The sequence below is a fragment of the Tenrec ecaudatus genome, chromosome X (genome assembly GCF_050624435.1).
Source record: "Tenrec ecaudatus isolate mTenEca1 chromosome X, mTenEca1.hap1, whole genome shotgun sequence".
Classification (NCBI taxonomy): Eukaryota; Metazoa; Chordata; class Mammalia; order Afrosoricida; family Tenrecidae; genus Tenrec; species Tenrec ecaudatus.
Window position 1 is genome coordinate 79635811 of NC_134548.1, and position 15991 is coordinate 79651801.

The 15991-nt window shown below is 37.0% G+C and overlaps 1 protein-coding gene across 11 annotated transcripts in view; it reads left to right on the forward strand.

Moving 5' to 3' along the window:
• Positions 1-15991, forward strand: part of TAF1 (TATA-box binding protein associated factor 1) — a 124418-nt gene that overhangs the window by 17577 nt on the left and 90850 nt on the right. For all 11 annotated transcript variants that reach the window (XM_075539439.1, XM_075539430.1, XM_075539433.1 and 8 more), the window contains exons 9-18: positions 177-353; positions 731-858; positions 959-1066; positions 1170-1343; positions 2704-2877; positions 3098-3202; positions 5639-5839; positions 6000-6141; positions 6599-6729; positions 7345-7425. In XM_075539439.1, the coding sequence (XP_075395554.1) occupies positions 177-353; positions 731-858; positions 959-1066; positions 1170-1343; positions 2704-2877; positions 3098-3202; positions 5639-5839; positions 6000-6141; positions 6599-6729; positions 7345-7425 (1421 nt within the window). The remainder of the gene's footprint in view (positions 1-176; positions 354-730; positions 859-958; positions 1067-1169; positions 1344-2703; positions 2878-3097; positions 3203-5638; positions 5840-5999; positions 6142-6598; positions 6730-7344; positions 7426-15991) is intronic.

Below are 15991 nucleotides of genomic sequence, written 5' to 3' on the forward strand. Positions count from 1 at the left end.
TAAAAAGTGAAATGTACATATTTGCTACACTCTTTTGAAGTGAGAAATAGCATTGAGTTCATATGTTTTCAGTAGCTACATGAGTAATTAACATTTACTTCTCCACTCCAATCATGACTGTAATAGACATAAGTATTTAGTCTGTTATTAGGGTTTTTTTCTTCTGCTTTGACTAGGGTTTGCAGCCACCCTGGATGATGACAAACCTTGGTACTCCATTTTTCCAATTGATAATGAGGAACTGGTATATGGACGTTGGGAAGACAATATTATTTGGGATGCTCAGTCCATGACCCGGTTGTTGGAACCTCCTGTTTTGACACTCGATCCCAATGATGAGAACCTCATATTGGGTATGGTACTTTATCAGAGGCCAATATTCCTTTTCCATCTTTAACAGCTTGTTGCTAATTTCAAGGGGCGAGATGAAATCAGAACAATTGGAGAAAGTCGGTACTAGATGTTTCCAAAAAAGCAATGTGAGAGCACAAAGTTGTGGCTATCAATTTCTAGTATTTGTGAATTATTTAGGGAAAATACTTTTAAATACATAAAAGGAACACCTTTGAAATCAGGAGTGTAGTTTGTTTGAGTAGAGTGAATCATGGAATAGAAATGATCTCGATTGGGGAGGAACAGAGATCTAGTTAGGTATTTGTTGTAAAGATATGAGGAAAGGTGAATGAGTCTTCAGGGAGTGCCATGCCACAGTGACTTCTTTCATTCTCAGAAATTCCTGATGAGAAGGAAGAAGCTACCTCTAACTCTCCCTCCAAGGAGAGTAAGAAGGAATCATCACTGAAGAAGAGTCGAATTCTCTTAGGAAAAACAGGAGTCATCAAGGAGGAACCACAGCAGGTCTGTGAAGGAAAGGAGGGTCTTGGCGAGTAAAGGAAACCAAGAAAGCTAATGAGGAAGGATAATCTAAAGTTTTTCTTATTTAATGATCTGTTATTAGAACATGTCTCAGCCAGAAGTGAAAGATCCTTGGAATCTCTCCAATGATGAGTATTACTATCCCAAACAACAGGGTCTTCGAGGTACCTTTGGAGGGAATATTATCCAGGTAAAAAAGCATCTTTGGGGTGGGTGAGGACTCACTGTTTAGTTCTGATGGATTTGCCTAGTTAAAATTGGCCGGTCGAAACCTTTGCATTTCTTGTTTTTAGCATTCAATTCCTGCTGTGGAATTACGGCAGCCCTTCTTTCCCACTCACATGGGGCCCATCAAACTCCGGCAGTTCCATCGCCCACCTCTGAAAAAATATTCCTTTGGGGCACTCTCTCAACCAGGTCCCCACTCAGTCCAGCCTTTGTTGAAGCACATCAAAAAGAAGGCCAAGGTATGAATGAATCCTATTTAGGAAGGAAGAAAAGAAGGAAAAAATATATATATATATATATATATAGTGGTACAAATTGGGGAAATTAACTGTGCATTAGATAATATTGGAGAATTATTGATTATTTCCTAAGGTAGGATCCAACTCAAACCCTCTGCCAATAAGCTGATTCTTACTCTTAGTTAGCACATATAGGGTTTTTGAGGCAGATAGCTTCAACTTTCATCTGTACAGTGATTTGAATCATCGACTTTGCGGTTAGCAGTTAATTGCTTATCAGGCAGACAGATTATGATGTGGTTATTAGGAGAATGTCCTCTAAAATGTGCATCTAAAAATGGTAAAGTGTCATAAATGCAACTTTTACAATAGTTTGGCAAAATCTCTAGAGATATAGCTGAAGATAAAGACAGTCGTATTTAGGTGGTGGGTTAATATGAGTTCATGATACTAGTTGGTACAGTGTTTACAAAGTGGTGGGGGGTACCACCCTCTGGAGGGCACTGGAATGATCCAAAGGGCTGAAAAAGTAGATAGTTAACACTTTGTCCTGGGGCATGGGCTTTAGTATAAATGTTTTTAATTGTTACAGAGTGCCGAGGAGTTTAATTTCCTGAAAAGGAGGTGGTAGGCCGAATAAGTTTGGGAAACTATATACTGGTATTTGAACTTTATGTTTGAAAATTTCCATAATGAAATTGGTAAAAAGCAAGGTAGAAATTATCATCTGATTTGATCTCATTTTTGACCCATTTAAAAGTTTTATCAGTTAACAAAAAAGTACAGGGAAAATGCATGTGGATTACCATAAGTCTCCAGGGAATCCCTCTGAACATAGACCCAGAGTTGTGAATAGCCTTGTTATACAGAGTGTATTAGAGGATTGTGGCAGATTAAAATCTAACATCATTTGATCTCCCTTTTGACCCATTTTACAGTTGTTTTTAATATTCTCTGTTTTCTTTTCAACTGGAATTTTTCTCTTACTTTGTTACTGTTATTAGCCTTTTTGTTATTTGTTGTTTTGGTATGTTTTTGGTATATGAAATCCAAGATGGTTGCATCTATAGAGATAGTAACTGGATTAACAGTTTCTTGGGAGTATGGCAGGGGAGGTTAGGGGGAAATGGGGAGCTAATAACAGAGCAAAAGAAGAAAATGTTTGAAAATTAATTTTAATAATTGTATAACTCTTCTTGGTATGATTGATTTATATAATATATGGATTATATCCCAATGAAACGGTTCACTTAAAAAATAGCAAAGTAGAAGCTTTTTGGTAGGTTTGCCTCAGAATAAATCACATCAGTGAATGTAATTATTGCCCTTTCATGAAATAGACTGTTCTTATTCTGGACAGATGAGAGAACAAGAAAGACAAGCTTCAGGTGGTGGAGAGATGTTTTTCATGCGCACACCTCAGGACCTCACAGGAAAAGATGGAGATCTTATTCTTGCAGAATATAGTGAGGAAAATGGACCATTAATGATGCAGGTTGGCATGGCAACCAAGATAAAAAACTACTATAAACGGGTGAGTCTGCTCAAAAGGTCATTGTTAATTCAGTCATAGTTTAGGTTCCATCCAGGAATAATCTGTATATGTAATTTTTTTCATAGTGTAAGCTATTTGATAGAAAGATTGTATCGTTTTTGAAGTTAGTCATGTTAGCAAAATGCCATGCTCATAGAATATTTTGTGTTGACTTGTACTATCTGTGACAGTAACTTTAATATTACTGTGTTCTTCATAGAAACCTGGAAAAGATCCTGGAGCCCCAGATTGCAAATATGGGGAAACTGTTTACTGCCATACATCTCCTTTCCTGGGCTCTCTCCATCCTGGACAATTACTACAGGTGAGGAATTCTTTTCCTAAAGAAATTTATATGTGTCAGTCCAGACAAAAACAGTTGGATGAGACAATTCCTATATCGAGTATGAAGAAAATCAATATACTCCCAAAATGGTTATACTAGCTATATTTGAAATAAGTTTTAAGTATCTTTTTTTATAATATTAAAAATTTTAAATAATTTCTTCAAATGCACAATGGTAAGAAACCCAGAAATACCTGGGTAGCATAGGGAAATCAACCTAGATTAATAATTTTTGTAATTAATTCTTTTCAGTCACATCAAGCAGTATTATACAATTGCTACCACAGTTTCAAAACACTCTTTTTCTTGAACTCCTTGATATAAGCTCTCCTTACTCCACTCCCCCTACTGTACATCTCAAGAATCCTTATTCTGCTTATCTCTGTAGGTTCATCTGTCCTGGGTTTCATGTACCAAAAAAGAGAAAAACACTTACCAAAACTCAAGAGGGCTACCCACAATGACAAAATACATCAGAGAAAAAGCCCAATATGAAAAAAGCAAAACATACAAAAAGTTGAAAACCTGATCAGGCCTAATGTGTATCAGTGGGGAATCAAGTGACAAGTTCTAACTATTAAAGTCAGGGTCATCATTTTGATCTCCGATAGTCATCTCTCCAATGTAGTTAATTTTAAAAATGTTGATTAGTATGTGTAAAATTGATCTTTTTGGTTACGTGTGAATTTTGAACGATACCACTACAATGCCATGTAACCATATTACAATGCCTTTTGATTCTCCTTTGTTCTGGTGGATATAGAGGAACCATCTGGTAACTTTGCTTTTGCATTTTTTGTTAAAGGAAAGTACAGATCCCACCAGTGACATAGGAAGAAGTCTCTAGCACATTTCTTTTTTTTTTTAACAATTTATTGGGGCTCATACAATTCTTATCACAGTTCATACATATACATACATCAATTGTATAAAGCACATCTGTACAGTCTTTGCCCTAATCATTTTTTTTCTTCTCTTTTTTTACATTTTATTAGGGACTCACACAACTCTTATCACAATCCATACATATACGTACATCAATTGTATAAAGCACATCCATACATTCCCTGCCCCAATCATTCTCAAAGCATTTGCTCTCCACTTAAGCCCCTTGCATCAGGTCCTCTTTTTTTCCCCCTCCCTCCCTTTTCCCCCCTCCCTCATGTGCCCTTTCTAGCACATTTCTACTTTGACTCTTTTCTCCATTTCATTTCCCTTGGCAATCTTAATCCTTTTGTATTTGGTTTATTCCACTATCACTGTTTCTTACTTTGTTAAAAGTATTTGTGAAGTCTGTTTTGTGGAGAATGACACAAACGGTTCTCGACTGAAAGGCCTGCCTATATGCTTCTGTAAAGGCCATAGCCTTGAAAACCATCTAGAGTTTAATTCTACTCTTACAACAGGGATAGCCATGAGCAACTGGTTTGGACTTTACATCTGTCGTCTAGATTCTAGAAGATTGTGACCCTCTTAAGTTGCTTGGCATTTTCTCTCCCTGTAACTTTCTCTTGAAGTTTTCTAGGAATTCATCACCTTTATTTGTAATCTCTCAAGGTTTTCTTTCTGTCTTTTCCTGTATTTCTTTGTCTTACCTGTTTTACATTTACAATGTTTTATCTATATAGTGACAATCTCTTTTTCAGTCCACCTAAGAAGACATAGAATCACAGGCTTGTTGATTCCCATCTGCTTGCTATTTTAATTAACAAAATGTTTCTGTTCTCTCTGTGTATTGAATTTTATCTCTAGCACATCCTACCTCATTGGGTTTTTTGGTATTTAAATTAATTCACTCATAGAACAAAATGTAATGTTGCCTATTGTGTGTCTATTAGAAAAGGACATCCTGCTTATTAGTAAATTTGAGGGTTTGTGAAATGAAAATGAGGGAAACGTTCTTTGAGATAGTTTGACACAATGGCCATGTGATCATGAAGAGGTGTAGAACCAGACATTTTGTTTTGTTTTTCTTGGGGTCACCATAAGTTGAGCCAACTCGAAGGCAATTAACAACAACAGCATTTGTGTGTCAGGCTATTCCTGGAGTCTGTGGTAATAGTTATTGTTAGTTTATAAAGCAATTTTTGTATGTAGTACTCATAACGCTGCTATAAGGTATGAGCATTTTCATTTTATAGATTAGGAAAACACAGCACAGATATGTTACATAACTTGTTTGGTATCATACATTGAGTGGAAGAATTAGTGCCATCTCATCCCCAATCCTGTAGTTTTTCTATTACTGGTGAAAATTGTGTGTCTAACCCTATTTTCTTTTTCACATAATTTATGTGATTGTTGAGGTCATTATTAGTATGTATGGAGCGCAGATAAGCTTGACTTTTGTCTCCAGAGACAGAATTTCCTAGGACTTCTTTGAATATAATCTTTGTGTGTTTTTACTCTTGTTAGGCATTTGAGAACAACCTTTTTCGTGCTCCAATTTATCTTCATAAGATGCCAGAAACTGACTTCCTGATCATTCGAACAAGACAGGGCTACTATATTCGGGAATTAGTGGATATTTTTGTTGTTGGCCAGCAATGCCCCTTGTTTGAAGTTCCTGGGCCCAACTCCAAGAGAGCCAATACACATATTCGTGACTTTCTACAGGTAAGGATAGAGGAGTAGCGAGGAAGTCGGGGTTCACTTTGAAAGGTATGTGAACTTGAGGCCAGACCAGGAAAGATCAGAACACATTGCTGAAAAGGTCCCAGTTTAGACCTTTTATCCTTTACTTTGTCAAATTGAACGTATTTGGTTTGTTGGGCAGGTTTTTATTTACCGCCTCTTCTGGAAGAGTAAAGATCGGCCTCGGCGGATTCGAATGGAAGATATAAAAAAAGCTTTTCCATCCCATTCAGAAAGCAGCATCCGAAAGAGGCTAAAGCTTTGCGCTGATTTCAAACGCACAGGTTGTATCTAGTTATTCGTCTTTTCTAAACTTCTCAGGGGCTGAGGGAGGGGATGTGATGACCTGAGTAAAGGATAAGAAATATTGTAATAAACTAGAACTGATCATCATTGAAAGGAGAAAGTAAAATGTCATCTTATACTATGGAGGCACTTAGTGTTGTTTTCATTTTGACTGCCAGGAAGTAAGGTGTGATTGTTGGAAAGAAGTACTGTATGATTTAAGTTTTCTCATGGTGAGTGAAGTTTTTCCTAATGTTGAATTTTAAAGGAGAAATCTTGAAATACAGGTAGCATTTCAGTTGTCTTTCTTGGCCAGATAGATAATTATGGATAGGCCTTTTTCTTTATAGGGGACAGCTTGATTCATTCTTTTTTTTTTATTTCACTTGCTATCAATGAGTGTTGGGACTGTTGAAATTTAGAGCAGTTTCATATTCCATCTCTGTATCTTTCCAGGAATGGACTCAAACTGGTGGGTGTTGAAGTCTGATTTTCGTTTACCAACTGAAGAGGAGATAAGAGCTATGGTGTCTCCTGAGCAGTGCTGTGCTTATTACAGCATGATAGCTGCAGAACAGCGATTGAAGGTGAACACTTTCCACTCTTGATCACTGTCTGTGCCAATGAGTAGGGGGAGAAACTGTTTCTCAGACTTAAGACATCATGGCTAGTAGATGTTTACCAATTATTTAAAACTTAAAAGCTGTATTAAGTATTCTGTGTATTTCAGTTCTATGTCAGATATCGGTGGTAAGACTTAATGTACATTACTTTGAAAATGTTGGCTTATCCTTATGGATGGGGACTTAATTTTATTTTCTTTGTAAACCAGGGTTGTAAACAAGGTAAGTGCTTGTCAGTTTCCCTTGTCCTATGTGAATAAAGATGGAGATTGAGCTAGAATTGTGTTTTAGAGAAGCACAGTATCTTTATTAGGCCAAAATAGAAACAGTTCATCTAGAGTGGGACAGCATTGCACTGTTAACACTGAGTTAATGAGATTGAGCTGTTGGGTATCTCTTTACCTTTTGGGCCCTGATTGTTTATCAGCTGGTATCTTCTATTTAAGGATATTGACTGATGATACAGACCTGACTATGCATTTTTTATACTTATGCTGTACTTGGCCATTTAGTATAAAACCTGTGCTTTGTGTTTTATCAACCATTTGATTGATATACGGATGGATTTGTCCTTTTCAGGATGCTGGCTATGGCGAAAAGTCTTTTTTTGCCCCAGAAGAAGAAAATGAAGAGGATTTTCAGATGAAGATTGATGATGAAGTAAGATTTACAGTAGTTTCCATAGATTTTAATTAGAATATTCTATGTATCATTTTTAAAAACTTTATTCAGATATGATTAACATATAATAAACCATATATTTAAAATATACCATTTAGTATTTTTTAACATGTATAACCTGGGACAAGACAAATGCATATGATAAGATGTAACTATATCCACCACCCCCTAACTTATCTTAGTGCCTCATAGATAATGTTTTCCTGTTTCCACCTTTCCTATCTTTCTATTCCCTTGGCAATCACTGTTGTGTGTTTTCTCTCCAAACCAAACCCAACTCAGTCCCACTGAGTCAATTCCAACACATACCTGCCCTACTCAACAGATTAGAACTGCCCTCTGTGGGCTTCTGAAACTAGAGAAAGCCTCATCTTTTTCCCATGCAGTGACTGGTGGTTTTAAACTGCTAACCTTGCTCTTAGCAGTTCAGTATACAACCCACTACACAAACAAGGCCCTGTTTTCTCTCACTATTGGTTACCATATATACTAATGTATAAGACAACCCGAACATCAGCCAAAGGCAACTAATTTTACCACAAAAACTGCATTAAAATGTGCTGGAAAACTCGGCTTATACTCGAGTATATATGGTACATTTTCTAAAATGAAGTCATATAGCAGCTTATGTTTCTTTTTTTTTAACAATTTATTAGGGGCTCATACAACTCTTAACACAGTCCATACATATACATACATCAATTGTATAAAGCACATCCATACATTCCCCGCCCCAATCATTCTCAAAGCATTTGCTCTCCACTTAAGCCCTTTGCATCAGGTCCTCTTTTTTTCCCCTCCCTCCCCGCTCCCCCCTCTCTCATGTGCCCTTGGTAATTTATACATCGTTATTTTGTCATATCTTGCCCTATCCGGAGTCTCCCTTCCACCCCTTCTCTGCCGTCCCTCTCCCAGGGAGGAGGTCACATGTGGATCCTTGTAATCAGTTCCCCCTTTCGAACCCAATCACCCTCCACTCTCCCAGCATCGCCCCTCACACCTTTGGTCCTGAAGGTGTCATCCACCCTGGATTCCCTGTGCCTCCTGCCCTCATATGTACCAGTGTACAACCTCTGCCCTATCCAGCCCTGCAAGGTAGAATTCGGATCATGGTAGTTTGGGGGAGGAAGCATCCAGGATCTGGGGGAAAGCTGTGTTCTTCATTGGTACTACCTCGCACCCTAATTAACCCATCTCCTCTCCTAACCCCCTCTATGAGGGGATCTCCATTGGCCAACACTTGGGCCTTAGGTCTCCACTCTGCACTTCCCCCTTCATTCAATATGGTGTGTGTGTGTGTGTGTGTGTGTGTACACACACATATATACACATATATACACACACATATCTTTTTTTTTTTTTTTTGCATGATGCCTTACACCTGTTCCCTTTGGCACCTCGTGATCGCACTGGCCAGTGTGCTTCTTCCATGTGGGCTTTTTTGCTTCTGAGCTAGATGGCCGCTTGTTCACCTTCAAGCCTTTAAGACCCCAGACACTATCTCTTTTGATAGCCGGGCACCATCAGCTTTCTTCACCACATTTGCTTATGCACCCATTTGTCTTCAGCGATCGTATCATGGAGGTGTGCAGTCAATGATATGATTTTTTGTTCTTTGATGCATGACAACTGATCCCTTCGGGAATACTCGATCACACAGGCTGGTGTATTCTTCCATGTGGACTTTGTTGCTTCTGAGCTAGATGGCCGCTTGTTTATCTTCGCATCTTATGTTTCTTATATAACTTTCATTCAATTTAAAGTAGCTTGAGATTTAATTATGTCATTAATTTGAAAGAGTAGTTTAATCCTGCGTAGTGAAATATGTAGTTCATTCCAAACTATAGTACAATGGTTTTACCATTCACTTATTGGACATTTTGACTGTTTCCAAGTTTTGGCTGATAATGAATAGGGCTGCTATGAATATTGTTACATACATTTATGTATGGGTATGTGTTTGCTTTGTGGGGGTAAATACCAAAGGATATGGTGACTAAGATTGAATAATATGATAGGTGTATGGTTCTGTCCTAGTCACCATATTCTTTGGTAGATTATCATATTCTATCGTAGTTGAACTTTTGTCGAAACTGTTGGAAAACATCCATAAAGGTCAACAGACCTGCAACTATTTATAGTTTTTTGTTGTTGCTGTGTTTTGTTTTTGTTTTTTTCATGTCTATCTAGATAAGATAGGATAAGCAATCCTGAGGAGAAAACAATGACACCTACAGTCCTGGGGGGCATGGGAGAGGGGGAGGAAAGCAAGGGGGGAGCCAACAAACCCAGGTACCTGGAGAAACAAAGTGATCTAAAATTAATTGTGAGGAAGGCATAGAATGCCTGGTGCAGCTTGATCAAGTGCACTGTAGCTGAGAGGAATTACTGAAAGCTAAATTAAGGTCGAACATGATAGTGGGACAGGAAGAAATTAAAAGGAAGTAGGAAAGAACTAGGAGACAAAGGACATTTTTAGAGGTATAAATACAGGTGTATGTATACAAGTGTATACATAGCTAAATCTATTTTTATATAACAATAGGGACATAGTTCTATGGATATATATGTTAAATAATAAGGTAGCAGAAGGTAGCTGGGCCTCTACTCAAGTATTCCCTCAACGCAAGAACACTTTGTTCTAATAACCTAGCATTCTGTGATGCTCACCTTCCTAATACCATCACTGAAGACAGTGGGCGCATAAGCAAATGTGAAGAAAGCTGATGGTGCCTGGCTATCAAAAGATAGCCAGGATCTTAAAGGCTTGAAGGTAACGCAAGCTGCCATCTAACTGAGAAGCAACAAACCTCACATGAAAGAAGCACACCAGTCTGTGTGAAATTGAGGTGTTGATGGGATCAGGGATCGGACCTCAGAAGTCCCTGACAGTCAATCATGGGAACAAGGGGGAGGGCTGAGTAGAGACCCCAAACCCATCTGTAGACAGTCTGCATCCCCTCACAGAAGGGTCACAAGGAAGGAATGTGCAAGCCAAGGATAGCACCAATGAAACACAATATTCCTCTAGTATTTTAATGCTCATCTTCCCCCTCTTCCCACTATCATGACCCTAATTCTACCTTACAAATCTGGCTAGACTAGAGCATATACAGCAGTATGGATAGACCTGGAAACACAGGGAATCCAGGACAGATAAACCCCTCAGGAGCAATAGTGGGAGTAGCGATACAATGAGGGTACGGGGAAGGTGGGGAGAGAAAGGGGGAACCTATCACAATGATCACCATATAACACACACACCCCAAGGGGGATGAGCAACAGAAAAGTGAGTGAAGGGAGACAGCGTTTGGTGTAAGATGAAGATAATTTACAAATTAGGGTTCATGAGGGAGGGGAGAGAGGGGGATGGAAGAAAAAATGACCTGATACCAAGGGCTCAAGTAGATAGAAAATGTTTTGAAAAGGATGATAGCAACATAAGTACAAATGTGTTAGCACAATGGATGTATGGATTGCTATAAGAGCTGAAAGAACCCTCAATAAAATGATTTTTTTAAAGTGTCAAACTTTTCTAAAGTGACTATTTCCCATAGCCACCAGCTGTGCATAAGAGTTCCACCTAATCCATGTCTTCTTTATTAGTTGGTATGATCAGTCTTTTTGATGTTGGCTATTCTAATAAGTGTGTAGTGGCTTTTCTACTGGTCTCTCAGTGGCATGAATATTTTTAATTGACTGCTAACCGAAGAGTTGGTGATTAAAATCCACTCAGGAATCCCACAGAACACCTGGCAGTCTGCATCTATAAAGATTACAGCCAAGAAAATCTTAAGGAACACTTTAACTCTGTAACATGAAGAGTTGCCATGAGCTGGAATCAAATTGATTGCAACGGTTTGTTGAGTAATGGCTAAGGAGGTTAATTTTTTTTCATGTGCCTATTTACCATCCATATACTTCCTTTGGGGAAGTGTCTGTTACATATCTTTTGTCCATTTTTACTGTTATTTGGTTTTTTTTTATTACTGAGTTTTGGGAATTTATATTCTAGGATGAATTTTCTTTATCAGATGTATAATTTGTAGAGTGTCTTAGGAAAAGTAGAAGTCTAACTTACGTTCCTATGGTTTGGTGTCATATCTAAAAAACATTTTGCCTAATCAAAGGTCATAAGGTTTTTCTCTTTATACTTTGTTATACAAATTTTATTGTTATTTTTTGTCTCCCCCCTCCCACCTCTCCAAATTTTATTGTTTTAGGTCTTAATATTTAGCTCTATATCCCATTTTGAGTTAATTATTATATAGGGTACAAAATAGGGATAAAATTAATTTGTATCCAATCTGCTCTTTCTCTTCACTAATGCATTGAATTATTGACATACAATGAAATTATTGGTATGAATTTATTGCTGTCATTTTGCTGTTTTTTCTCATGGTTCTGCTGGTTTCTTTACTCTAAAAATTCTGTGCTGAGTTTATTTTGCTGATGAGTTATCTTTTCATTTCTGTTGTTTTGGTGTTGAGTAAACATTTATGAATCTGTTTTGATGAGATTACTCATTTCCTTGTGTTTACCCTGTAATTTATTTCTTCCCAAGTTTAAGACAGTCTGTTCTATTTTGAAAACTACTTGATTTCCTCTCAATTTGAAAGTTCTATAACTACATTATAATTGTTTTTGTTGCAGATTGATATCTCCAGTTCCCTATTTTCAGTCTTGTAGTTTTATTTTCCTTTGGGTTATTGTATATCTTGTTTGACTTCTGGGTGCTGTTGTCATGTAGATTAATCTAAGATTATCACCTACTATTAGTTCTCTGTCCTAAAAACTCCCCTTAGTGTTTCTTGTAAGGTTTTTAAAAATTCCTTAATTTCTATTTTGAAGTATCCTATTTGAAGAAAAATTTTGCTGAGTATATGATCCTTGCCTGTCATTTTTTCTTTCAGTTTTATGTAGCTCATCCTGTACTGTATTCTTGCTTGGATGGTTTCTGCTAAGAAATTAGAGTGTGGTTTTACTAGTTCCCCTTTGTATGCAGTGTTCTATGAAGCCTGAGCTACTCAGAATTCTTTTCTTTTTGAAAGTTTGATTATAATTTTGAAGTTTGAATATTATTTTCTTTTGGTGTCTCTCTTGTTAGGTGTTTTTTCTTCTTTGGGTTTCATTCACCTTCCTAAATGCATAACTTCTTGTCATTTATGATGTTAAGAAAGCTTTGTTCAGGCAATTCCTGAACAGTTTTACTCTGCTTTTTGTTTCTTTCTGTCCTGGAATTCTAATTATTCTTGATGGTGCTGCACATCATTCTCAGGCTTTCTTTGGATTTTTTCATTGTTCCTTTAGGAGATTAGTATTGATTTATCTTCAAACTCATCAGTTCAGCCTTACATTGATGCAGTTCTCCTTTGCTCTTATATTGCAGTTTATCTTTCTGAAATCTTAGTATTAATCTCCTGGAATTCTATTTGCTGGTTGTGTATGGTTTCTAAGTTTTCATTTATTTTTGTCATTTTGTTCTAGAGATAGGTGGAAGATAAATACCAAAGAGTGGAATGACTGCATTTTCCAGTGGTTTCCTGAATTCTTCTAAATATTTTCTCCTGTTTTCCTACTCTTTCTTTAAATCCAGTGAAGAGATCTATAAACTATTCTTTTGAATTTCTTCTCAAATAGATTCAAGTCTTCTGTTACCTTTTTGAGCCATTGTTTCTGATTTCTTAGTGTGACCTAACTTGTCTCTTGTCTATGAGATGCTGCTATTAGGGGCCACCAAGTAGATTCCCATTTATAACAACAGAAGGAAATACTATTCTGTCATGTGCCTCCCCACAATCTATATTTGAGCCCATTGTTGAAGCCACTGTGTTAGTACATCTCATTAAGAGCCTTCCTCTCTTTCCTCTGCTTTTCGTTTTACAAAGCATGATGTCCTTTTCTAGGGACTCGTTTCTTCTGGTAATATGTCCAGTGTATATGAAACAAAGTCTCACCATCTTCTTTTTTTTTAATTTTAACAATTTATTAGGGGCTCATACAATTCTTATCACAGTTCATACATATACATACATCAATTGTATAAAGCACATCTGTACAGTCCCTACCCTAATCATTTTTTTCTCCTCTTTTCTTTTTTTACATTTTATTAGGGACCCATACAACTCTTATCACCATCCATACATATACATACATCAATTGTATAAAGCACATCCATACATTCCCTGCCCCGATCATTCTCAAAGCATTTGCTCTCCACTTAAGCCCCTTGCATCAGGTCCTCCTCACCATCTTTTCTAAACATTCTGGCTGCACTTTTTCCAATACTGGTTTGTTTATTCTTTCCATAAGAAAATGGTGCCTGGCATGTAGTTAAGAGTTCTGTTTGCAAACAGAAGCAGAACATGAGTACAGAAGCATTGCTTGTGCTCTTCTTTAAAGATTAAAATGAATAATTAAAAAATGAGTAATGTGTGGATGTCTAAAAATTTGGGAAAGTAAGGACTTGTTGAATGACCTTCAAGATTGAATCTTAGAGAATTGGCTGCTATTAGCTAATTGCTGAAGCTTGTATACTGTTTTAATTCCTTAATTACTGAGCCGGGTCTATAATACTCAGGTTCCTGAGAAGGATAGGCTGCTTTGGTTAAACATTCAGTGCCATTGAGTGGATTTTGACTTGTTTTTTTTTTTTTAATTTTTTGTTGTTTTTGAGACCATATACCAATCCAATAATTTCTGATGTACTCTTGATGGAATTTTATGAATGAAGCAACCATTCTCACCTTTTCTGAGCTGTTTCTTCCCCATTAACAGTAAACTCACTACCCCCTGATATTCCTATCCAATCTTTCACCTTGTTAGGCATTTTGATCCCATATACATTGGTCTTAAAAATGCATAATGAGTAAGGCAAACTTAAAAAAAAACTTTTTAGCTAAACTTGTACTTGGTTTTGAGATTTCAGAGGATATTTTTGCTTTTAGCTTTAAAGATCTCAAGGCAAACTTTCATAAGTTTATCCGGTTTTTATGGCTCCAGAAAGTCTGTAGTCAATGTGAATTTGAAATTCTCTTCTGTTTTCCCCTCATTTGATCAGGATTTTGCTATAGAATCTTTGGCCAAATAGTTCAATAATAGTAGCCTGGCACCATCCAGTTATTCTGATCTCACAACAAAGAAAATTACCACACTTTCCTTTTCCTCCTATTCTTGACTCTCCTTGCTCCATTGCTTCAAGCAGATGCAGACCAAAAGTTCCTTGGTGGGGTACTTGCAAGCTTTTAAAACCTGAGGGACTCTACAAATAATTTGGAGGTATGAGCAGAAGCATTAACTTGTCATTAGAACAATTAAGTGGGATGTCTCATGAACCATTGCCCTAAGCTTCCAAATCAGGGAACTAAATTCTTGGTTGGCTATATATAAGCAGCCACAGCAGCTAGTAGCTACTCCTTTTATTTTGTGGGGGAAATAATCATTATTCTTAATATGAATATATCACCAAACTTCAGCCAATTCAACTTTTTGCAGGCACACAACTTATTTACAGCATTTTTAATAATTAGTGGTACAGCCCATCAACATGATTTTTCCATCAGAATTTAATACTAAATGAGCATTCCCTCCCTACCCCCACCCCCTCCCTCCCTCCCTCCCTCCCTTCCTTCTTTCCTTCCTTCCTTTCCCTGGTAACCACTTATAAACTTGTCTTTGTACATTTGCCCGTCCTTGTTTTTTGCATGTGAGGTCATATAATATTTGTCCTTTTGTGATTGACTTATTTTACATTGCATAATGTCTTCAAGTTTTATCCATATAGTAGTAGGTATCAAGATTTCCTTTGTCCTACTGACTGAGTAGTATTCCATTGTATGTTTGTGCCACATTTTCTTTATTCATCTGCTGATGGCCATTTTGGTTGCTTACCCATTATAAATAGTGTTACAGTGAAAATTGGTGTAGAAGTCTGAAGTTTCTGGGGAGTATACCCAGGAGAGGAAATGCTGGGTTATGATGGTTTTACTAGATCTTTGAGGAACCACTATACTGGGTTTTTTTTTTAATCTTTTTATTGGGGGCTCATACAACTCTTACCACAATTCATACATACATCAGTTGTGTAAAGCACATTTGTACATTCATTACCCTAATCATTCTCAAAACATTTGCTTTCCACTTAAGCCCCTGGCAGCAGCTCCTCATTTCCCCCCTCCCTTCCCTATTATACTGTTTTTACAACATCTGTAGCTATCTTGCATTTCTAGCAGTAATGGATAAGAGTTCCAATTCAATTTCCCTACACTTTCACCAACGTTTATTTTCTGACTCTTTTTAAAAAGTACTATTCATCCTAGTGGGAATGAAAATGGTACTCATGTTTTTTATTTCTACATATGATGGTTAATGATACTCATCATCTTTTCATGCATTTGGTGTCCATTTGAATGTTTTCTTTAGTGAAATTCATATTTAAGTCTTTTGCCCATTTTATGATTGGATTACTTGTGTGTTGTTAAGTTGAAACTTCAGATAAATGTTGGTAATTAGATTGTTATATTCCACAACTTTAATAACTTTTCAA